Source organism: Salvelinus namaycush, chromosome 37 (genome assembly GCF_016432855.1).
Source record: "Salvelinus namaycush isolate Seneca chromosome 37, SaNama_1.0, whole genome shotgun sequence".
In the NCBI taxonomy this organism is placed as follows: Eukaryota; Metazoa; Chordata; class Actinopteri; order Salmoniformes; family Salmonidae; genus Salvelinus; species Salvelinus namaycush.
In genome coordinates, this window is record NC_052343.1 from 31876346 (window position 1) to 31901287 (window position 24942).

The 24942-nt window shown below is 48.9% G+C and overlaps 1 protein-coding gene across 2 annotated transcripts; it reads right to left on the reverse strand.

Moving 5' to 3' along the window:
• Window positions 1–107: 107 nt before the first annotated feature.
• On the reverse strand, window positions 108–23687 carry LOC120031071 (transmembrane protein 245-like). Of its 2 annotated transcripts, none has more exons than XM_038976626.1 (15): window positions 22938–23687; window positions 21472–21589; window positions 20536–20751; window positions 20006–20221; window positions 19647–19816; window positions 13252–13356; window positions 13049–13131; window positions 6234–6324; window positions 6030–6128; window positions 5628–5765; window positions 5309–5470; window positions 3271–3416; window positions 2534–2634; window positions 2158–2332; window positions 108–2004 (listed from the first exon to the last, which is right to left on the reverse strand). In XM_038976626.1, the coding sequence occupies exons 1-15, from the start codon at window positions 23541–23543 to the stop codon at window positions 1761–1763; spliced, it is 2670 nt and encodes an 889-aa protein (XP_038832554.1). In that variant the 5' UTR covers window positions 23544–23687; the 3' UTR covers window positions 108–1760. The 2 variants fall into 2 exon arrangements, with proteins under 2 accessions (XP_038832554.1, XP_038832555.1); XM_038976627.1 differs by having other exon boundaries at window positions 5348–5470; window positions 22938–23686.
• Window positions 23688–24942: the final 1255 nt, after the last annotated feature.

Below are 24942 nucleotides of genomic sequence, written 5' to 3' on the forward strand. Positions count from 1 at the left end.
AAGTGTTAGCCTGTAATGCTCCAATCAGTTTGGTTAATGATTGATCGTTGAGGGAAAATATAAAAATGTATGTGATGATCAGTCTGAAAATGAACCAGGACACCATCTTAGTTGAAACAGTCCTGTTTATTGTCTCAGTGCATTTCCAGTAGAAAACACAGCAACGGTATGTTCCAGAGTCAGGTGACGTCAGGGTGAGGGAAGTGAGCCAACAGTAGGACTCCAACCTTCTCAGGATAAATAACCAGTCCTCCCAACCTCAGACAGCTAACGCTTCGGCCACATAAGATGATGTCGTGCTTCACATACAGAGTACTCAATCAGAATACATACCTGTACATCGTTCAGTTGGTGTAAACGGTTACATTTATAATGTGAAAGTTCATCCTTCTCCCATTAGCGTGGAGTGAATGTGTGTGTGTGTGTATACTTGTGTGTGTAATCCGGGGTATGTATGTGATAGATTATAGTAGGATGTAGTTAGTACAGGCCAGGACCCACTACCTTATTACCGTGATATGTAACAACTACAGCGCCTTCAGACTACATTCACCTTACAGCAGCACTGACATCAACCTGTGTGTGTGTGTGTGTGTGTGTGTGTGTGTGTGTGTGTGTGTGTGTGTGTGTGTGTGCGTGTGCGTGTGCGTGTGTGCGTTAGAGAGCAAAACATAAACTTGAGCTGAAAACTAATCTGTTTTTAAATGTAAAAACATCAACACAGGAAGTTCCACCTCTCAGCACAGGAAGTGCCTGCATACAGTACTCATCGCCACGCCAACAGAACTCCCAAGCATGACAATGCATCATACAACATGTAACCATAGAGATAATAAAACAGTATTATATTAATGATAACAGTAAAGATGATAAAAACCAAAAGCGCTAAATGTTAATTTTGGTGGCATCTGGAGGGCACCCGGGTGTACAGGTTCTAGTTCCCTTATTAAATCCTTCATTACTTGAATCAGATGTCTTAATGCTGGGCTGGAACTAAACCCTGCCCATCCAGTAGCTCTCCGGGACCAGGGTTAGTTCATTGCTCCGTTGCAGCTTACAACGTGCGACCCATTCTGAACTTTAACCTTCACAAAAGTGCCAGGTAGAGGGGGCAGAAAGGATTGGGGGGGGGGGGGATACATCCCACTTTAGGCAGGTCTGTAGATTTGGTACTGGGGGGTCTTATACGTGTACATAGAATGGGTAGAATAGACCCATGTTCTAAAATCCACATATCCCATCCCTTATTGCGGCACAATAAACTTTACCATCGCTGAATGTGTTGAACACTGAAAGAGGCACCGCATTCAGCAAGATGTGATGAGCATCAATTAAACATTCAATATTAAATATGGTGTCAAACATCCAATATTAAATATGGTGTCAAACATTCAATATTAAATATGGTGTCAGACATTCAATATTAAATATGGTGTCAAACATTCAATATTAAATATGGTGTCAAACATCCAATATTAAATATTGTGGACCATTGATTTGATTTCTAATGTAAATCTTTTCTATGGTTTCATATGTGTTGGGGGAGGGGAGGGTCTCTCCTCTATGGTTTGAAAAGTAGCTTTATCAGGCTGATGGCATCGTGGGTAACCTCCCCTCACACCCTGCCACTCCGCCTGGGAGACCTCATAGAGCTCGGGAGGAGCACGAGGGAGGAACGGGTGCTTCTCCCAGGTAATCAGCCTATAAGAAGCCAAGGAACAGGCACCCAGTCAATGAGAAACCAGGAGACACTCCACCTCTCACTCGCTCACCCTCTTCAGCACCGAGGGAGTGGTGTCCATGAAGGACCTGGCAGGATGTAGTGGCCAGGTAGACTGTACAGGGGTGGGCTGGGCAGAGTTGGGACTCATCAGCATGGCACTGTAGATGTTGGAGGCTACCACCAGGATACAGAGCAGGATAGGACCGATGATCGCCCCCTCCAGACCCAGATAGTATGCTCCTCCTGCCACTGCTAGACCAGTCAGATACGGGTGACCACCACTGTGGGGGGGGGGCAGATATCAACACACACTTACTTTAATATCATAACAGATTAGATTTCTCTCTCTTACACACTGATCTCATAAACAGTGAATACGCACACACACATACACACACACACACACACACACACACACACACACACTCTCGTACCCTGATATATCGGAGTAGATGGCTGTGTCTACGAAGTAGGTGGGCAGCAGATGGAAGAGTAGCAGTAGCAAGGCTTTGACCCCCTCTCCCTGGGCCAGCCACAGGTCACACACAGCGGGCAGTGCTGCCCAGTACGTCCCCAGGAATGGCACCGCACCCAGGATAGCTGCCAGGGCTGAAGGGGGTGAGGGAAGAGGACACATGGAACATGTTTGACAATAGTAAGACAGAAGACTGAAATAGAACAGTCCTGTTATACAAGTTACTCATCTAATAGTTTGGACATAAGGAGGGTTTTCCTCGTCTCCAGGCTAGTCAGTCAAACATCAGCAAGTTAAGATGTTCTATTTGATCAGTCAGTTTTGAACACACTCACCAGAGGGGATGAAGACGATGTGGATGCCAAAGATGGTGTGTGTCAGCCAGGTGTAGAGACCATAGAACCCTGCCATCTTCAGAGAGGCATCAAACACCCCTCTAAAACACACACAATTAAACTAATATATGTTTTAACATTTCAAATGTCAAATGAGTGCAGTGTGTGTGTGGACGTGTTTAAATATTCTTGTGGGGACCAGAAGTTTAGGTTTAGGAGCTAGGGTTAGGTTTAAGAGCTAGGGTTAGGTTTAGGAGCTAGGGTTAGGAGCTAGGGTTAGGTTTAGGAGCTAGGGTTAGGTTTAGGAGCTAGGGTTAGGAGCTAGTGTTAGGTTTAAGAGCTAGGGTTAGGTTTAGGAGCTAGGGTTAGGAGCTAGGGTTAGGTTTAGGAGCTAGGGTTAGGTTTAGGAGCTAGGGTTAGGTTTAGGAGCTAGGGTTAGGTTTAGGAGCTAGGGTTAGGTTTAGGAGCTAGGGTTAGGTTTAGGAGCTAGGGTTAGGTTTAAGAGCTAGGGTTAGGTTTAGGAGCTAGGGTTAGGTTTAGCGTTCAGGTTAGGTTTTTGGTTTAATTTGAGGGTTACAGTTACGGTTAGGGTAAGTGTATGGGTTAGGGTAAGTGTACGGGTTAGGGGTTAGGGAAAATAGGATTTAGAATGGGACTGAATTGTGTGTCCCCACAAGGTTAGCTGTACAAGACCGTGCGTGTGTGTGTGTTTATGTGTGTGCTGTGTGTGTGTGTACCTGATGGCCTCCTCTACAGACTGTCCTATGATGTTAGAGGATGGTCCGGGCTGGGACAGAGGAGTGAGGCTGATCACCCATTTGACAGGCTCGTAGTACTCTCCACTGGAACTCAGCAGATAGAACAACGTGGTCAGGAATATCACCTACACATACACACATACACACACAAAAGGAAACACACGCACGGGGACACACACACAGACACACACTCAACAGTGTAAATATTAAGGTATGAAGGAGGAGGCACACAGAGCGAGCTGTGTGTGTGTGTTACCAGGCTGAGGGCGAAGTTGAGTAGAGCTGTGTGTGTGTGTATTACCAGGCTGAGGGCAAGGTTGAGTAGAGCTGTGTGTGTGTGTTACCAGGCTGAGGGCAAGGTTGAGTAGAGCTGTGTGTGTGTGTTACCAGGCTGAGGGCAAGGTTGAGTAGAGCTGTGTGTGTGTGTTACCAGGCTGAGGGCAAGGTTGAGTAGAGCTGTGTGTGTGTGTTACCAGGCTGAGGGCGAAGTTGAGGAGAGCTGTGTGTGTGTGTTACCAGGCTGAGGGCGAAGTTGAGGAGAGCTGTGTGTGTGTATTACCAGGCTGAGGGCGAAGTTGAGTAGAGCTGTGTGTGTGTGTTACCAGGCTGAGGGCAAGGTTGAGTAGAGCTGTGTGTGTGTGTTACCAGGCTGAGGGCAAAGTTGAGGAGAGCTGTGTGTGTGTGTTACCAGGCTGAGGGCAAAGTTGAGTAGAGCTGTGTGTGTGTGTTACCAGGCTGAGGGCGAAGTTGAGTAGAGCCGTGTGTGTGTATTACCAGGCTGAGGGCAAAGTTGAGTAGAGCTGTGTGTGTGTGTTACCAGGCTGAGGGCAAAGTTGAGTAGAGCTGTGTGTGTGTGTGTTACCAGGCTGAGGGCGAAGTTGAGTAGAGCTGTGTGTGTGTTACCAGGCTGAGGGCGAAGTTGAGTAGAGCTGTGTGTGTGTTACCAGGCTGAGGGCGAAGTTGAGTAGAGCTGTGTGTGTGTGTTACCAGGCTGAGGGCGAAGTTGAGGAGAGCTGTGTGTGTGTGTTACCAGGCTGAGGGCGAAGTTGAGGAGAGCTGTGTGTGTGTGTTACCAGGCTGAGGGCAAAGTTGAGGAGAGCTGTGTGTGTGTGTTACCAGGCTGAGGGCGAAGTTGAGTAGAGCTGTGTGTGTGTTACCAGGCTGAGGGCGAAGTTGAGGAGAGCTGTGTGTGTGTGTTACCAGGCTGAGGGCGAAGTTGAGGAGAGCTGTGTGTGTGTGTTACCAGGCTGAGGGCGAAGTTGAGGAGAGCTGTGTGTGTGTGTTACCAGGCTGAGGGCAAAGTTGAGGAGAGCTGTGTGTGTGTGTTACCAGGCTGAGGGCGAAGTTGAGGAGAGCTGTGTGTGTGTGTTACCAGGCTGAGGGCGAAGTTGAGTAGAGCTGTGTGTGTGTTACCAGGCTGAGGGCGAAGTTGAGGAGAGCTGTGTGTGTGTGTGTTACCAGGCTGAGGGCGAAGTTGAGTAGAGCTGTGTGTGTGTTACCAGGCTGAGGGCGAAGTTGAGGAGAGCTGTGTGTGTGTGTGTTACCAGGCTGAGGGCGAAGTTGAGGAGAGCTGTGTGTGTGTGTTACCAGGCTGAGGGCAAAGTTGAGGAGAGCTGTGTGTGTGTGTTACCAGGCTGAGGGCGAAGTTGAGGAGAGCTGTGTGTGTGTGTTACCAGGCTGAGGGCGAAGTTGAGTAGAGCTGTGTGTGTGTGTTACCAGGCTGAGGGCGAAGTTGAGGAGAGCTGTGTGTGTGTGTGTTACCAGGCTGAGGGCGAAGTTGAGTAGAGCTGTGTGTGTGTTACCAGGCTGAGGGCGAAGTTGAGGAGAGCTGTGTGTGTGTGTGTTACCAGGCTGAGGGCGAAGTTGAGGAGAGCTGTGTGTGTGTTACCAGGCTGAGGGCGAAGTTGAGGAGAGCTGTGTGTGTGTATTACCAGGCTGAGGGCGAAGTTGAGGAGAGCTGTGTGTGTGTGTTACCAGGCTGAGGGCGAAGTTGAGGAGAGCTGTGTGTGTGTATTACCAGGCTGAGGGCGAAGTTGAGGAGAGCTGTGTGTATTACCAGGCTGAGGGCGAAGTTGAGGAGAGCTGTGCCGCTGTGGAAGAGGACAGTGAGGAGAGTGGTCGTTGTGGAGATCAGCAGCCCAACGTTCCGACTCATCACCACCCACAGAGACTCCACTATCTATAACAGAGGATACACACGTTATATACACACACACACACACACACACACACACACACACACACACACACACACACACACACACACACACACACACACACACACACACACACACACACACACACACACACACACACACACACACGTGTGTACTCACAGAGAGCAGTGTTTCTATGTTCTCCTGAGCGAAGGAGGCGATGTCCTGCCAGTCTAAGATCTCTCCCAGCCAGCTGTTCTGTCTCTGGACAAGCTTCTGACCACCACTACGGTTACGCCCTCCTGTCTGGGTTACATTCTGAGACAGAAACGCCGTAGACATACACGTAAGCACACAGACACGCACGCACGCACGCACAGACACGCACGCACGCACAGACGGTGTTGAAAGAGTGAGACATGTATGAATGTATAGTGTAGTTCTGGTCTGTGTTTATAAGGGGTAATCAGTGTTTCAGTCTATATATTCTCAAGCCAAACATGAAGATGTGACCATGTGAACCCCCCTATACTGTGGTCTGATGGACCAGGCCACCCCCCCCCCCCCCCCCCCCCGTGTTACCTTGACAAACCAGGAATGGTACAGTCTGTCCCACAGTTCCAGAACCTGCTTCTCTATGACAGCTGTGTGGTTACCCTTTTCACCAAGCATCTTATGGAGCTACACACACACACCACACACACACACACACACAATCAGTGATTTTACCAGTGTGTCTCCACCCCCCTCCCTCTCTTTCCATCTCTCTCCTGTTGTCTCTCTTACCTTGAATGTTATCCATTCTCGACCGTGCTGGTGGACGTTAGTGGCAGCTGAGTTCATAGCTTTCTGGATGACCTGGGCCTCAGGGAGCCAACTGGAGGAGAGGGGTGGAGAGAGAAAGAGAATCAGGGACTGATTTACCAATACAGCACCCTGTTCAGCTGTTGAGAGATGTCTATGAGGAGCCAGGGGGTTTTCACCACAGGGTGGTGTGATGTCTATGAGGAGCCAGGGGGTTATCACCACAGGGTGGTGTGATGTCTATGAGGAGCCAGGGGGTTTTCACCACAGGGTGGTGTGATGTCTATGAGGAGCCAGGGGGTTTTCACCACAGGGTGGTGTGATGTCTATGAGGAGCCAGGGGGTTTTCACCACAGGGTGGTGTGATGTCTATGAGGAGCCAGGGGGTTATCACCACAGGGTGGTGTGATGTCTATGAGGAGCCAGGGGGTTATCACCACAGGGTGGTGTGATGTCTATGAGGAGCCAGGGGGTTATCACCGCAGGGTGTTGTGATGTCTATGAGGAGCCAGGGGGTTATCACCACAGGGTGGTGTGATGTCTATGAGGAGCCAGGGGGTTATCACCACAGGTTGGTGTGATGTCTATGAGGAGCCAGGGGGTTATCACCACAGGGTGGTGTGATGTCTATGAGGAGCCAGGGGGTTATCACCACAGGGTGGTGTGATGTCTATGAGGAGCCAGGGGGTTATCACCACAGGTTGGTGTGATGTCTATGAGGAGCCAGGGGGTTATCACCGCAGGGTGGTGTGATGTCTATGAGGAGCCAGGGGGTTTGTCTATGAGGAGCCAGGGGGTTTGTCTATGAGGAGCCAGGGGGTTTGTCTATGAGGAGCCAGGGGGTTATCACCACAGGTTGGTGTGATGTCTATGAGGAGCCAGGGGGTTATCACCGCAGGGTGGTGTGATGTCTATGAGGAGCCAGGGGGTTATCACCACAGGTTGGTGTGATGTCTATGAGGAGCCAGGGGGTTATCACCACAGGGTGGTGTGATGTCTATGAGGAGCCAGGGGGTTATCACCGCAGGGTGTTGTGATGTCTATGAGGAGCCAGGGGGTTTGTCTATGAGGAGCCAGGGGGTTATCACCACAGGGTGATGTGATGTCTATGAGGAGCCAGGGGGTTATCACCACAGGTTGGTGTGATGTCTATGAGGGGCAGGGGGTTACCACCACAGGGTGGTACGACGTCTATGAGGAGCCAGGGGGTTATCACCACAGGTTGGTGTGATGTCTATGAGGAGCCAGGGGGTTATCACCACAGGGTGGTGTGATGTCTATGAGAGGCCCAGTCCACTGCTCACCTAGTTAACCCCCAGGCCCAGTCCACTGCTCACCTAGTTAACCCCCAGGCCCAGCCCACTGCTCACCTAGTTAACCCCCAGGCCCAGTCCACTGCTCACCTAGTTAACCCCCAGGCCCAGTCCACTGCTCACCTAGTTAACCCCCAGGCCCATTCCACTTCTCACCTAGTTAACCCCCAGGCCCATTCCACTTCTCACCTAGTTAACCCCCAGGCCCAGTCCACTGCTCACCTAGTTAACCCCTAGGCCCAGTCCACTGCTCACCTAGTTAACCCCCAGGCCCAGCCCACTGCTCACCTAGTTAACCCCCAGGCCCAGTCCACTTCTCACCTAGTTAACCCCCAGGCCCAGTCCACTGCTCACCTAGTTAACCCCTAGGCCCAGTCCACTGCTCACCTAGTTAACCCCCAGGCCCAGCCCACTGCTCACCTAGTTAACCCCCAGGCCCAGTCCACTTCTCACCTAGTTAACCCCCAGGCCCTGCCCACTGCTCACCTAGTTAACCCCCAGGCCCAGTCCACTGCTCACCTAGTTAACCCCCAGGCCCAGCCCACTGCTCACTTAGTTAACCCCTAGGCCCAGTCCACTGCTCACCTAGTTAACCCCCAGGCCCAGCCCACTGCTCACCTAGTTAACCCCCAGGCCCAGTCCACTGCTCACCTAGTTAACCCCCAGGCCCAGTCCACTGCTCACCTAGTTAACCCCCAGGCCCAGTCCACTTCTCACCTAGTTAACCCCCAGGCCCAGTCCACTGCTCACCTAGTTAACCCACAGGCCCAGTCCACTGCTCACCTAGTTAACCCCCAGGCCCAGTCCACTGCTCACCTAGTTAACCCCCAGGCCCAGTCCACTTCTCACCTAGTTAACCCCCAGGCCCAGTCCACTTCTCACCTAGTTAACCCCCAGGCCCAGTCCACTGCTCACCTAGTTAACCCACAGGCCCAGTCCACTGCTCACCTAGTTAACCCCCAGGCCCAGTCCACTGCTCACCTAGTTAACCCCCAGGCCCAGTCCACTTCTCACCTAGTTAACCCCCAGGCCCAGTCCACTGCTCACCTAGTTAACCCACAGGCCCAGTCCACTGCTCACCTAGTTAACCCACAGGCCCAGTCCACTGCTCACCTAGTTAACCCCCAGGCCCAGTCCACTTCTCACCTAGTTAACCCCCAGGCCCATTCCACCGCTCTGTCAGAGCTGAGTGCCTTTGAGCCGTCTGTACCATGAAGAGATGAATGTTGGGTAAATAAAGCAGTTCCGGCTGGATGACAATCTATTCAACCTCCGGCGCCTCCAAGCCACAAGCAAGACCTCAACTCAACACATCTTTGCACAGCAATATCTCCTCTCCCACTCACCAGAATACATGCAGCATTCACTGAGCCTATCTCCTCCGTCTACAACTCCGTCAGTCTCAGCAAGACACACATCTTTGGTCAACAACTCACCATCTATCAAGAAGAGCCCACCTTCCACATCATTGGTCAACAACTCACCATCTATCAAGAAGAGCTCACCTTCCACATAAATAGTCAACAACTCATCATCTATCAAGAAGAGCCCACCTTCCACATCAATGGTCAACAACTCATCATCTATCAAGAAGAGCTCACCTTCCACATAAATGGGCAACAACTCATCATCTATCAAGAAGAGCTCACCTTCCACATCAATGGTCAACAACTCACCATCTATCAAGATGAGCTCACCTTCCACATTAATGGTCAACAACTCACCATCTATCAAGATGAGCTCATCTTCCACATAAATGGTCAACAAGTCACCTTTTATCAAGAAGAGCTGACCTTCCACATAAATGGTCAACAACTCATCATCTATCAAGAAGAGCTCACCTTCCACATCAATGGTCAACAACTCATCATCTATCAAGAAGAGCTCACCTTCCACATAAATGGTCAACAACTCATCATCTATCAAGAAGAGCTCACCTTCCACATCAATGGTCAACAACTCATCATCTATCAAGAAGAGCTCACCTTCCACATAAATGGTCAACAACTCATCATATATCAAGAAGAGCTCACCTTCCACATAAATGGTCAACAACTCATCATATATCAAGAAGAGCTCACCTTCCACATAAATGGTCAACAACTCACCATCTATCAAGAAGAGCTCACCTTCCACATCAATGGTCAACAACTCACCATCTATAACGAAGAGCTCACCTTCCACATAAATGGTCAACAACTCACCATCTATCAAGAAGGGCTCACCTTCCACATAAATGGTCAACAACTCACCATCTATCAAGATGAGCCCACCTTCCACATAAATGGTCAACAACTCACCATCTATCAAGAAGAGCTCACCTTCCACATAAATGGTCAACAACTCACCATCTATCAAGAAGAGCTCACCTTCCACATAAATGGTCAACAACTCACCATCTATCAAGAAGAGCTCACCTTCCACATAAATGGTCAACAACTCATCATCTATCAAGAAGAGCTGACCTTCCACATAAATGGTCAACAACTCACCCCCAGCAAGAAGAGCTCACCTTCCCCAGTGTTTTCCACAAGTACATCGTAGCCAAATAGAAAAAGTAACCAGCCAGAAAAAGTAGCCAGCTGTCACGTCCTGACCATAGTTCTTATGTGTGTTGCTTGTTTTAGTGTTGGTCAGGACGTGAGCTGGGTGGGCATTCTATGTTGTGTGTCTAGTTTGTCTGTTTCTGTGTTCAGCCTAATATGGTTCTCAATCAGAGGCAGCTGTCAATCGTTGTCCCTGATTGAGAATCATATATAGGTGGCTTGTTTTGTGTTGGGGATTGTGGGTGGTTGTCTTCTGTCTTTGTGTTCTGCACCAGATAGGACTGTTTTCGGTTTTCACATTTATTGTTTTGTTGTTTGTAGTGTTCAGACATTCTTTATTAAATCATGTTGAACACTAGCCGCGCTGCGTTTTGGTCCTCTCCTTCATCCCAGGAAGAAAACCATTACACCAGCGATGTTGCACACCGTGTTCAGCCAATGGTGATGGAAAAATGTGTTTTATTAAACTATTAAAGATAATGAAGGAGGGAAATTACAACTTTTCAGTTTTATGTGCAAGCCAGTCCACGGGGGAAACCAGTGTATGTATTACTGGGAATGCAAATCAATCAGACAGCCGTGCAGATCTAGCGCCCACTATCGGCTGCCTAGACTAAGTAAATAGCTTACTATGCGCCACCACTCCGCGTGGCTGGCTGTGTGAAACACACGAAAGAAAATACATGAAAATAATAATTCGGCAAAGTCGTGAATTTCAACTCATCGTTACCACTTACATTACATGGGCGGTGCAAATTCACAAGCATCATGCTCTCTCCCTCAGTGTAAAATCATTTGACTGCAACCAAAGATCTGTATATAATGACGAGATGCTCATGTCTCCGCCCAAACAATGGGAGTCGTTGTCCCAAAGGTGGGAAGGCAGGTGACAAGCTTAGGTCCAAAATAAGACCATAGAAAAGCTTTGGACAGATTTTGGCGAGTGTGAAACCTCTCGCTTTGCCTTTTCCTCTCTGCTGCATTTCCCTGTCATCACTCACTTTGTGACTGACCGGCGCCTGTCCTAGAAATAGATCGCTAGAAGAAGGAAAGTAACCTAGTTAATATGAAGTGGAAAATGTAGCAGGCTGAAAATGAGTCTGTAACCGGCTGATTAGCCGACTGCCGACGCTAATGGAAAACACTGCCTTCCACATCAACAACTCACCCCCCAGCAAGAAGAGCTCACCTTCTACATCAATGGTCAACAACTCACCCCCCAGCAAGAAGAGCTCACCTTCCACATCGATGGTTAACAACTCACCCCCCAGCAAGAAGAGCTCACCTTCCACATCGATGGTTAACAACTCACCCCTCAGCAAGAAGAGCTCACCTTCCACATCGATGGTTAACAACTCACCCCCCAGCAAGAAGAGCTCACCTTCCACATCGATGGTTAACAACTCACCCCCCAGCAAGAAGAGCTCACCTTCCACATCGATGGTTAACAACTCACCCCCCAGCAAGAAGAGCTCACCTTCCACATCGATGGTTAACAACTCACCCCCCAGCAAGAAGAGCTCACCTTCCACATCGATGGTTAACAACTCACCCCCCAGCAAGAAGAGCTCACCTTCCACATCGATGGTTAACAACTCACCCCCAGCAAGAAGAGCTCACCTTCCACATCGATGGTTAACAACTCACCCCCCAGCAAGAAGAGCTCACCTTCCACATCGATGGTCAACAACTCACCTCCCAGCAAGAAGAGCTCACCTTCCACATCGATGGTTAACAACTCACCCCCCAGCAAGAAGAGCTCACCTTCCACATTGATGGTCAACAACTCACCTCCAGCAAGAAGAGCTCACCTTCCACATCATTGGTCAACAACTCACCCCCCAGCAAGAAGAGCTCACCTTCCACATTGATGGTCAACAACTCACCCCCAGCAAGAAGAGCTCACCTTCCACATTGATGGTCAACAACTCACCCCCCAGCAAGAAGAGCTCACCTTCCACATCATTGGTCAACAACTCACCTCCCAGCAAGAAGAGCTCACCTTCCACATCGATGGTTAACAACTCACCCCCCAGCAAGAAGAGCTCACCTTCCACATCATTGGTCAACAACTCACCCCCCAGCAAGAAGAGCTCACCTTCCACATTGATGGTCAACAACTCACCTCCCAGCAAGAAGAGCTCACCTTCCACATCATTGGTCAACAACTCACCTCCCAGCAAGAAGAGCTCACCTTCCACATCGATGGTTAACAACTCACCCCCCAGCAAGAAGAGCTCACCTTCCACATTGATGGTCAACAACTCACCTCCAGCAAGAAGAGCTCACCTTCCACATCATTGGTCAACAACTCACCCCCCAGCAAGAAGAGCTCACCTTCCACATCGATGGTTAACAACTCACCCCCCAGCAAGAAGAGCTCACCTTCTACATCAATGATCAACAACTCACCCCCAGCAAGAAGAGCTCACCTTCCACATCAATGGTCAACACCTCTCTGACTGTATGTGAAGTGGGGGGCACTTCACATACAGTCACATACTGTACCTTGGCAATGTCTAAATTGGAGAACCTGGCTAGCAACCGACGTACCTGGTGTTCCACCTGGGTGTCACAAACCTCCAGGACATAATCACAGAGAAGAATCCAACGGCCTGCACACGAACCCCAGCAGCAGGGGCAACACACTCCCTCTGTGGCAAACCATGCAGGTCTGGCCTGCAAAGCCACACGCACTGGCACAACCACAACCCCACACAGTAATCACACTTCTGTGACAATTGGGAGTAACGTCATCATCAATATTGATGGACAGCCAAGTGTACAAGATGTGTGTGTGTGTGTGTGTGTGTGTGTGTGTGTGTGTGTGTGTGTGTGTGTGTGTGTGTGTGTGTGTGTGTGTGTGTGTGTGTGTGTGTGTGTGTGTGTGTGTGTGTGTGTGTGTGTGTGTGTGTGTGTGTGTGCATGTCTCTCTTACTTGGCCCATTCTGGATGGCTGGACACAGTCTCGTTGATAAGGTTACTGGTGACCTCTATGATATGAACACTCTCATGATGAACCTAGAGAGAGAGAGAGAGAGAGAGAGGTTATGCTGAAAATAGCCTATATCTCAATTAGCTATGTACTGTGGAAGAGGAAATCAAACTATGGTAAGCTCTGAGGAACACACAGTACCGCACCATAGCAGTGAGCAGGAGAACCATGAGTAGAGTTCCTGTCACCAGCAGGAAGATGATGAAGATACTGATGAGTTTATCCAGGGAGCGCTCCAACCATATGACCATCTACAGAGAGAGAGAGAGAGAGAGAGACAGAGAGAAAAGAGAGAGCGATAAAAAAGAAGGGGAAAGGTGACAGAGAGAAAGAGAGACATAAGTCAGCATAAGTCAGCCATTAGGAGTTGTCGCAGATGTGACTGAACACATGGAGAAACCTGTGTCCTTCTCCCCTGGGAAACCAGAGACCAAGGCAGACATTCTGTGTCTGAACTAAAGCCTACCGCCGCCATCTTGGATCCTGAGAACAGCCTGTGCACACAGACACACTCTATCACACACCATGCATGAATGCACGCATGTTAAACCCCAGGGCTGTGTGTGAGACGTGTGCTCTGTCTGCAGGCTCATCTCTTTACACGTCTTTATTGTAACTTTAAGAGGCAGTTACTTTAAGGGCCACAGAGGAGGACAGTCACTTCCCAGGATTTAGGTTTCTCTATGTCCCCTGCCTTATAACAACCCTATGATACCTTATGACAGCATTATGACACCTTCCTTAGTGACCTGGGAGTGTGTGAGGTCACTGAGGAAGAATGCTGAACATGACCATCAGGAGGCTGGAGGTGATGGTGAGATATTAGTAAGGCGGTGTCCCAGTGGTATTACACAACATGGCCACTGACCTGACAGCACATGAAGCAATATGGTGGCAACCTCAGAGTATTGGGACACATCCTGAGTCAACACATAACAGAATGAGAATCTGAGAGATCTAGAAAATCTACAGTATAGACTCTACAGAAATATAGACTACAGCAAAGCTCAGCTCAAGACCAGTCAGAATCAGAAATTGGTTTGATGTAACTGCTGTTTTAAAGGTAGACTCAGCGATATGACGTAGATGCACAAAGTAACCAGCGATTGGGTCAATTTCCACAACAACTAAGAGCGTTGGACAGAGAGGCTCAACTTCTCCTCTGTTTTGGTCCCGTAGCTAGTACGCTCTATCAGTGTGAAGCGAACCTGTGCACATGTGCGGATACTGTGTGACTGTGTGAAAGCAAAGTCTTGCATCTCGCTCATCTCAATATCAGCCGTGCTGCTCGAGGCGGAGTCTACCTTTACAGATGCTAATCTAACGCCTTCACTACAGAATAGTCATTAATATGGATGTCCCCCCTGTCCAATATGGATCAGACTCCAACCCAACCCAGTACCAGCTCAGTCCCACCCCTCCCAAACCCATGTAACCCCCAGGACTCCACCCAGATCTTTCTTTAGGCGGTCTGCTAATGCTCCTCCATGGTGCAGCTCTTCATTTCCAGAGCTAGGGAATAGCAGGGAGCGTCTACCCTGCCTTGGTAATAGTAGGGGCAGCCCTGCCCCCCCAACCCAACCCCCCCGGCACTCTCCTCAGCTTGGTCTAAAGCAGTCTCTTCTCTCCATGCACCTCACACACGCTCAGAAGCCAACTAGCCAATCAGATCACAGAGGAGAAGCTAAGGAAGGTTGAGGAGCCAATGAATGAGCTCGCCCCACCGTAGCTTCACCACAACAGAAGCAGGAAGCAGGGAGGAAGTGAGGTCAGCGAGGGGCGGATACAGGATGGAGGGATGACAGTGGATGGTTACAGCGTCACTCCAAGCTACTATAGGGCGCTCACACTGCTTCACACACTCTCTTTCTTCCTTCCTTTATCATTCTCTCTCTTTTGTTCTCTGACTATTTCACACTCATACACTCTTCCTCTTCTTCTCTCTTTCATTCTCATTTTGACATTATTTCAGACACACACACTCATGCTCTCTCTCTCTCTCTCTCTCTCTTAGCAGAGCTCTCCTCCAGAACATTACCTGCTTGTTAAGCCAATGCCAGAGCTTCAGGAGGAGACAAAGAGACATTGGGGAAATGATTATTTGACAGACCTGTGAAGCAATCATCACATGGTTCCCAAGCACAAACAACACAGATTGTGATTGGATACAGGCAGTAAAGGGGAGCTTTAGAAAACAGGAAGTGCTGCAGGGAATTTCTGATTGGATGCAGGGAGTGAATGCCATTCTGATTGGATACCAGATGTGTCAACGTGTGCTTGAGCAGAATACAAAAAACAACAAAACGGTGCAGAGAAAAACAGAGCGAGAGTGCAATATCTTTTCTTCTTTCCTCTTTGAGGCATAGAGGTGAAGACGAGGGGGGTGAGACGAGGGGATGAGACGAGGGGGTGAGTCGAGGGAGGTGAGACGAGGGGTGAGACAAGGGGGTGAGACGAGGGGGTGAGTCGAGGGAGGTGAGACGAGGGGGTGAGACAAGGGGGTGAGACGAGGGGGGTGAGATGAGGGGGTGAGACAAGAGGTAAAACAATTAAGTGACCTCATTCAGTAGTAATATTAACCTGTAAGGAGATCATTCAGTAGTTTATTAACCTGTAGAGAGATCATTCAGTAGTAATATTAACCTGTAGGGAGATCATTCAGTAGTTTATTAACCTGTAGGGAGATCATTACGTACTAATATTAACCTGTAGAGAGATCATTCAGTAGTTTATTAACCTGTAAGGAGATCATTCAGTAGTAATATTAACCTGTAGGGTGATCATTCAGTAGTAATATTAATCTGTAGGGAGATCATTCAGTAGTTTATTAACCTGTAGGGAGATCATTCAGTAGTTTATTAACCTGTAAGGAGATCATTCAGTAGTAATATTATCCTGTAGGGAGATCGTTCAGTAGTTTATTAACCTGTAGGGAGATCATTCAGTAGTAATATTAATCTGTAGGGAGATCATTCAGTAGTTTATTAACCTGTAGGGAGATCATTCAGTAGTAATATTAACCTGTAGGGAGATCATTCAGTAGTTTATTAACCTGTACGGAGATCATTCAGTAGTTTATTAACCTGTAGGGAGATCATTCAGTAGTTTATTAACCTGTAGGGAGATCATTACGTACTAATATTAACCTGTAGAGAGATCATTCAGTAGTTTATTAACCTGTAAGGAGATCATTCAGTAGTTTATTAACCTGTAGGGAGATCATTCCGTAGTAATATTAACCTGTAGGGTGATCATTCAGTAGTAATATTAATCTGTAGGGAGATCATTCAGTAGTAATATTAACCTGTAGGGAGATCATTCAGTAGTAATATTAACCTGTAGGGAGATCATTCAGTAGTTTATTAACCTGTAGGGAGATCATTCAGTAGTTTATTAACCTGTAGGGAGATCATTCAGTAGTATATTAACCTGTAGGGAGATCATTCAGTAGTTTATTAACCTGTAGGCAGATCATTCAGTAGTTTATTAACCTGTAGGGAGATCATTCAGTAGTTTATTAACCTGTAGGGAGATCATTCAGTAGTTTATTAACCTGTAGGGAGATCATTCAGTAGTTTATTAACCTGTAGGGAGATCATTCAGTAGTTTATTAATCTGTAGGGAGATCATTCAGTCGTAATATTAACCTGTAGGGAGATCATTCAGTAGTAATATTAACCCGTAGGGAGATCATTCAGTAGTAATATTAACTTGTAAGGAGATCATTCAGTAGTAATATTAACCTGTAGGGAGATCATTCAGTAGTAATATGAATCTGTAGGGAGATCATTCAGTAGTTTATTAACCTGTAGGGAGATCATTCAGTAGTAATATTAATCTGTAGGGAGATCATTCAGTAGTTTATTAACCTGTAGGGAGATCATTCAGTAGTAATATTAACCTGTAGGGAGATCATTCAGTAGTTTATTAACCTGTAGAGAGATCATTCAGTAGTAATATTATCCTGTAGGGAGATCGTTCAGTAGTAATATTAACCTGTAGGGAGATCATTCAGTAGTAATATTAATCTGTAGGGAGATCATTCAGTAGTAATATTAACCTGTAGGGAGATCATTCAGTAGTAATATTAACCTGTAGGGAGATCATTCAGTAGTTTATTAACCTGTAGGGAGATCATTCAGTAGTATATTAACCTGTAGGGAGATCATTCAGTAGTTTATTAACCTGTAGGCAGATCATTTAGTAGTTTATTAACCTGTAGGGAGATCATTCAGTAGTTTATTAACCTGTAGGGAGATCATTCAGTAGTTTATTAACCTGTAGGGAGATCATTCAGTAGTTTATTAATCTGTAGGGAGATCATTCAGTCGTAATATTAACCTGTAGGGAGATCATTCAGTAGTAATATTAACCCGTAGGGAGATCATTCAGTAGTAATATTAACCTGTAAGGAGATCATTCAGTAGTAATATTAACCTGTAGGGAGATCATTCAGTAGTAATATTAATCTGTAGGGAGATCATTCAGTAGTTTATTAACCTGTAGGGAGATCATTCAGTAGTAATATTAACCTGTAGGGAGATCATTCAGTAGTAATATTAACCTGTAGGGAGATCATTCAGTAGTTTATTAACCTGTAAGGAGATCATTCAGTAGTAATATTAACATGTAGGGAGATCATTCAGTAGTAATATTAACCCTTAAGGAGATCATTCATATATCACAGAGAAGACCAGCTCCTGCCTCTTCACCCAGCTTCAACCCTTACCTTAACTGTCCAGAACCGTTACCCCAGGGTAGACAGGACACTACACTGCTGCTAGCCGATCAAAATCACAGAATCACTGTCGATAAGAATTGTGTTTTATCTTGTCTACAGTGTTGTATGCATCAGCACCCTCCAGCAGTGACCAGAGATAGATCAGGAAGTGGTTTATAAAAATACAGGGTGGCTGTGTGTATCAGGGAGGTTGGCAGGGTGGCTGTGTGTATCAGGGAGGTTGGCAGGGTGGCTGTGTGTATCAGGGAGAATGGCAGGGTGGCTGTGTGTCTCAGGGAGGTTGGCAGGGTGGCTGTGTGTATCAGGGAGGTTGGCAGGGTGGCTGTGTGTCTCAGGGAGGTTGGCAGGGTGGCTGTGTGTCTCAGGGAGGTTGGCAGGGTGGCTGTGTGTCTCAGGGAGGTTGGCAGGGTGGCTGTGTGTCTCAGGGAGGTTGGCAGGGTGGCTGTGTGTCTCAGGGAGGTTGGCAGGGTGGCTGTGTGTCTCAGGGAGGTTGGTAGGGTGGCTGTGTGTCTCAGGGAGGTTGGCAGGGTGGCTGTGTGTCTCAGGAAGGTTGGCAGGGTGGCTGTGTGTCTCAGGGAGTTTGGCAGGGTGGCTGTGTGTCTCAGGGAGGTTGGCAGGGTGGCTGTGTGTATCAGGGAGAATGGCAGGGTGGCTGTGTGTCTCAGGGAGGTTGGCAGGGTGGCTGTGTGTATCAGGGAGGTTGGCAGGGTGGCTGTGTGTCTCAGGGAGGTTGGCAGGGTGGCTGTGTGTCTCAGGGAGGTTGGCAGGGTGGCTGTGTGTCTCAGGGAGGTTGGCAGGGTGGCTGTGTGTCTCAGGGAGGTTGGCAGGGTGGCTGTGTGTCTCAGGGAGGTTGGCAGGGTGGCTGTGTGTCTCAGGGAGGTTGGTAGGGTGGCTGTGTGTCTCAGGGAGGTTGGCAGGGTGGCTGTGTGTCTCAGGGAGGTTGGCAGGGTGGCTGTGTGTCTCAGGGAGGTTGGCAGGGTGGCTGTGTGTCTCAGGGAGGTTGGCAGGGTGGCTGTGTGTCTCAGGGAGGTTGGCAGGGTGGCTGTGTGTCTCAGGGAGGTTGGCAGGGTGGCTGTGTGTCTCAGTGAGGTTGGCAGGGTGGCTGTGTGTCTCAGGGAGTTTGGCAGGGTGGCTGTGTGTCTCAGGAAGGTTGGCAGGGTGGCTGTGTGTCTCAGGGAGTTTGGCAGGGTGGCTGTGTGTCTCAGGGAGGTTGGCAGGGTGGCTGTGTGTCTCAGGGAGGTTGGCAGGGTGGCTGTGTGTCTCAGGGAGGTTGGCAGGGTGGCTGTGTGTATCAGGGAGGTTGGCAGGGTGGCTGTGTGTATCAGGGAGGTTGGCAGGGTGGCTGTGTGTCTCAGGGAGAATGGCAGGGTGGCTGTGTGTATCAGGGAGGTTGGCAGGGTGGCTGTGTGTATCAGGGAGGTTGGCAGGGTGGCTGTGTGTATCAGGGAGGTTGGCAGGGTGGCTGTGTGTATCAGGGAGGTTGGCAGGGTGGCTGTGTGTATCAGGGAGGTTGGCAGGGTGGCTGTGTGTATCAGGGAGGTTGGCAGGGTGGCTGTGTGTCTCAGGGAGGTTGGCAGGGTGGCTGTGCGTATCAGGGAGGTTGGCAGGGTGGCTGTGTGTCTCAGGGAGGTTGGCAGGGTGGCTGTGTGTATCAGGGAGGTTGGCAGGGTGGCTGTGTGTTTTAGGGAGGTTGGCAGGGTGGCTGTGTGTATCAGGGAGGTTGGCAGGGTGGCTGTGTGTCTCAGGGAGGTTGGCAGGGTGGCTGTGTGTCTTATGGGAGTTGGCCGGGGGGGCCATTACCTTGGTGTCAACCCGTAGCAGGAACTGAACGAGTCCTTTGATTGGTCCAGGCATGATGGCGTCCTGTCGCTCATGGCCAAACTTCTCCAGTCCTACCCACCATGACGACAGAGTCTTCTCAGCGAATCGCTTCAGACCAAAATGTACCACCAGCTTCTTCAACACCCACACTGCAACACAAACACACACACTGTTATGCATTTGTGTGTGTGTGTGTGTGTGTGTGTGTGTGTGTGTGTGTGTGTGTGTGTGTGTGTGTGTGTGTGTGTGTGTGTGTGTGTGTGTGTGTGTGTGTGTGTGTGTGTGTGTGTGTGTGTGTGTGTGTGTGTGTGTGTGTGTGTGTGTGTTTCAGATATTACCAGCCACTGGGATAGGCAGCAGTTGTAGCATCCAGAGATTGAGCCAGACTTGGACCAGTACAAAAGCCCAGGCCAGCAGGACAAAGTAGATATCACTGGCTCTTTGGGACCCCTTCTCCTTCTGGAAGAGACCCCCCAGCTCAGGACGGGCCTGACGGGTGAACGGGAAGACAGAGGGGGGACCGGAAGGGCCAGGGCCCACAGAGTCCACCCCATCTACAGAGAGAGAGGAGGGGGAGATAAGGAAAGGAGGGAGGGAGTGAGGAGAGATGAGAGGGATTAAGCCGTTGTGACAGTCAAGACAATGAAGTATATTTGGATTGAAAACGCGATAGAAAGGGTGAGAAAGTGGTCGTTAAATCAGACCAAACCGTCAACATCTACTGAATTAATATAGAATTAAGACTTAGAGAGCTTTTTGTGGCTGATGGTTAGTTACTGTGATACAACGCCTATGTGTGTGTGTGTGTTTGTGTGTGTGTGTGTGTGTTTGTGTGCGTGCGTGCGTGTGTGTGTGTATGTTATCTGACCTGCGGAGACACTGCTGGTGCTGGTCTCTCTCTCGGGGCCCAGATGGAGGTTACTGCAGGAGATGGCCATGTAGATGGTGTTAGCAGCGAACGACAACACCTGTCCTGACAGCTCACCTGAGTTGCCAGGGACAGGTGGTTTCTCTTGAGAGCCCACGATGAGGAGCGTGACCACGATTACAAACACAGGAACTCTCCACGAGCCAGTCAGAGACACTAGAGAGAGAGGCATGGGGGAGAGGGGGAGGTATATGGTGAGAGGGGAGTATAGCAGTGTGATGATTAATGAACAGTAGACTCCTTTTGAAACTACATCAGAATGTGCTACTACTCCCCCTGTAAATACCTCTGTCCTAGCAGTGCTTCAGCTCTCAGTGTCTTTTAACATTTCAGCCTGAATGTTAACACCCCCTCCCTCCCTCCCAGCACACTACCAGCTGTCTATTAATGCTAAAGACTAAATATCCTGAGACCACGGCCACACACTTGACCTTTATACACTTCCTTATCTTATGATGGAACATAAATACCTACAAAGTTACCTCCACTCCCTCTCCCTCTCCCACTCCCTCTCCCTCTTCTACTCCCTCTTCCACTCCCACTCCCTCTTCCACTCCCTCTCGCACTCCCTCTCCCACTTCCTCTTCAACTCCCTCTTCCACTCCCTCTCCCTCTCCCTCCCCCACTCCCTCTCTCACTCCCTCCCCCACTCCCTCTCCCACTCCCTCTCCCACTCCCTCTCCCACTCCCTCTCCCACTCCCTCTCCCTCTCTCACTCCCTCTCCCTCTCCCTCTTCCACTCCCTCTCCCACTCCCTCTCCCACTCCCCTGTCTGTATCCAGGTAGAAGAATAGAACATGTTGTCCAGACAGGTACAGGCATGGCTCTCACTCACATAGCTCCTCCTCTCTCCTCCCTCTCTCCCCCTCTCCTCACCCAGGTAAAAGAGTAGTATGGTCCAGACAGGTACAGACATAGTTCTCAGGTATCTCTCTGTACCGGGGCTCCATTTGCAGGCTACTGCCAGCACATACCCCAACACCACTGTCATCACCTAGAGAGAGGAAGACAGGAAGATAGAAGATGGGGGAGGGGGTAGAGCGAGAGAGAGGGACAGAGAGAGAGAGAAGATGATGGAGGGAGTAGAGAGAGAGGGGGAAAGAGAGAGAGGGGGACAGAGAGAGAGAGAATATGATGGAGGGGTAGAGAGAGAGAGGGAAAGAGAGAGAGAGGGACAGAGAGAGGGAGAAGATGAGGGAGAGAGGGGGAAAGAGATAGAGAGGGACAGAGAGGGGGAGAAGATGAGGGAGGGAGTAGAGAGAGGACAGAGAGAGAGAAGATGATGGAGGGAGTAGAGAGAGACAGAGAGAGAGAAGATGATGGAGGGAGTAGAGAGAGACAGAGAGAGAGAAGATGATGGAGGGAGTAGAGAGAGACAGAGACGATGAGGGAGTAGAGAAAGAGACAGAGAAAGAGAGAAGATGATGGAGGGAGTAGAGAGAGAGAGAGGGGGACAGAGAGAGAAGATGAGGGAGGGAGTAGAGAGAGAGAGGGGGGGGCATAGAGAGAGGGAAGATGAGGGAGGTAGAGAAAGAGAGGGAGGGAGAGCGAGAGAGAAGATGAGGGGGGGAGTAGAGAGAGAGGGAGGGAGAGAAAGAGAGAGAGAAGATAAGGGAGGGAGTAGAGAGAGAGAGAGAGAGAGACAGAGAGAGAGAGAAGATGCGGGAGGGAGTAGAGGGGGACAGAGAGAGAGAAGATGAGGGAGGGAGTAGAGATCAAGAGGGGGGCAGAGAGAGAGAAGATGATGGAGGGAGAGAAAGAGAGAGAGGGGGGCATAGAGAGAGGGAAGATGAGGGAGGGAGAGAAAGAGAGAGGGGGGCAGAGAGAAAGAGAAGATAAGGGAGGGAGAGAAAGAGAGAGAGAGGGGGCAGAGAGAGAGGGAATATGAGGGAGGGAGTAGAAAGAGAGAGAGAGGGGAGGGCAGAGAAAGAGGGAAGATGAGGGAGGGAGGGAGTAGAAAGAGAGAAAAAGCAGAATGTACTTTTATAAGAGTTCTTTATCTATTTTATAAAGAGTTTAAGGAAATGTTTCATAGTTATGGACAGTAGCCTACTATCCACACACACACACACACACACACACACACACACACACACACACACACACACACACACACACACACACACACACACACACACACACACACACACACACACTAAGCCAAGGCCTGTGAAAGGTCTCAGGAAATCTACATTTAGTTAGCTGAGTACTTGATTCATGTAAGGGCTGCATTACAGTCTTATCCCCTGTCCATCCTGTTGTAGGCTACAGTATTGGAAAAGCCTTTCTTATAATTGTGGGGGTCTTCCTCCCTCAGCGTCAGTAGTGTCCCTGTCACTCACCCACACAGAGTGGAAGCAGTCCAGCGCGCTCCCGATGACGTCGCACACGTGCCCGATGATCACCTGCATGCCAATGACGCTCCAGAACAGGTAAAAGAAGTAGATGAGTGGCGCGCCCGCCCCGATCACCAGCAACACCGTGAGCCTCTCCAGCACCAGACCCCCCAGGAAATCCACCCCGTGGTTGAAACACCACACCGGGACCAGAAGCGTCCCCAGGAGTATCGGCGTCCCGGTGTCCTGCAGGCCGTTGAGCCAGGAGCGTCCCAGCCGGGCTAGGGAGTGTTTGAATGGGTGGAGGAAGGTCCCGCAGAGAACGGCCCAGAGCAGTGGTCTCAGAAAGGCTTCCAGGATAAAGAAGACTAGGACAGCCGCTCCACAACAGATAGCCACGAAAATCAACGCTCCTGTGTTGTAGAAGGCCTGTTTGATGTTCTTGTCGAATTTGAGGGAGGAAGGTTGGCTGAGTAGCTGGCTCATCATGCCCACCGCTGGCTGGACGCTCTCGGAGAACGAGACGTAGTGAGGCCGGGCGGAACTAGGGGTTTCCGCGGGAGAGAAAGGAGCCGGCTCTGCCTCCGGCCCCGAGTCCTCCTCGTCTGCCATCTTCAATGAATCCGCCTCGGTCTGCGTTCCTCCTGCGGATCCCACCCAATACCACCACAGACGGAAGAAGGAGCGTAGTTTCCAGGATCTTTGATACCGCTATCACACATGAGGAACAACACAACACTAGACGTAGTGGTGACGTAACCGTCGCAAGGTATGATGGGTATTGTAGCTGGCTGGTGCCAGACAGAGCTGTGCTCGCTGCTTAGTTCGCTGCTAGTAGCCTACTCTCTGGAATGCCCAGTTGAACTACACACAGAAATGTGAATAAACAGACCTTTGTCAGGAGAATCACCACGACTTCAGGATGTCCGCGCTGTCACCTAGGAAATATGCAAAGTCATCACATATTTGCATAGCCTATCATATTACAAAACAGTTATAGGTAAAACTTCCTTTTAAGTGCCCATATTAGAGTGTAATTACAGTGTAACAAGTATTGTAGTTAACTGTAACAACCAATAGTTACAGTGTAATAACAACATGTAACCGGTAGTAATTGCGGTCTGTAATTACAAAGGTGTAACAATGAATCCTTGTTTCCACGCTTGTTACAAATGGGCAGGTTTCCACTAAATTCACCAATTTAGTGTTTTGTTTATTCTCAGCTGCATACAGTTACAACTGTCACACAGGTTGTGACCCCTCGTGGATGTGCTGGGTGTCGGAGAGATGATGCTCAATAGCCTCTAATCACTTACTCATGAATGTTCACTGTTGAAAAAAGATCTCCACTCAACGTTATTGCTAGCACTTGCCACTAAAATAAAGTGTTCCATCTGGGTTAGTTTGGTCATCCCAGATGAGGAAAAACACACTATTTGAAAGCATAGTACATGTAATGTTGCCTAAGTACAGTGTAATTACTAGTTGTTACACGGGATTTAGCTAGTTAAAATGAAGTCTATATTGAGGGGTATTTAGTTGTAATTAATGTGTACTTATACAGTACACTATACATCTTTACAACCTGGCCCTCATTTTAAAGCTTCTGGAAGTTTCACTTAATTTCTGTGCCTTATTGTGAAATTAAGTGAAACTTCCAGAAGCTTGAGGGACAGGTTGTCAGGATGTGTACTGTATAAGTACACATTAATTACAACTAAGTACCCCTCAAGATAGACTTCATTTTAACTAGCTAAATCCTGTGTAACAACTAGTAATTACATTGTACTTAGGAAAACATTACATGTACTATGCTTTGAAATAGTGTATTTTTCCACATCTGCGATACCACCCATATTAGATCCCAGTCAGTGAGGTTGACTTACTGATCTGTTCTTACCAGCTCCACCAAGTCAACCCAGATGGAAGACTTTATTTTGGGAGTGCTAGCAACAACACTGAGTGGAGATGTAGTTTGAACAGTGCACATTCATGAGTAAGTGATTAGAGG

Coding starts and splice junctions, on each gene's coding strand:
- LOC120031071 (XM_038976626.1), bottom strand. CDS start 23,543: ATGGCAGACGAGGAGGACTCGGGGCCGGAGGCAGAGCCGGCTCCTTTC. Junction 20,752..21,471: donor CATACTACTCTTTTACCTGG/GTGAGGAGAGGG, acceptor CTCTCTCTCTAG/TGTCTCTGACTGGCTCGTGG. Junction 13,357..19,646: donor TGCTACGGGTTGACACCAAG/GTAATGGCCCCC, acceptor CTCTCTCTGTAG/ATGGTCATATGGTTGGAGCG.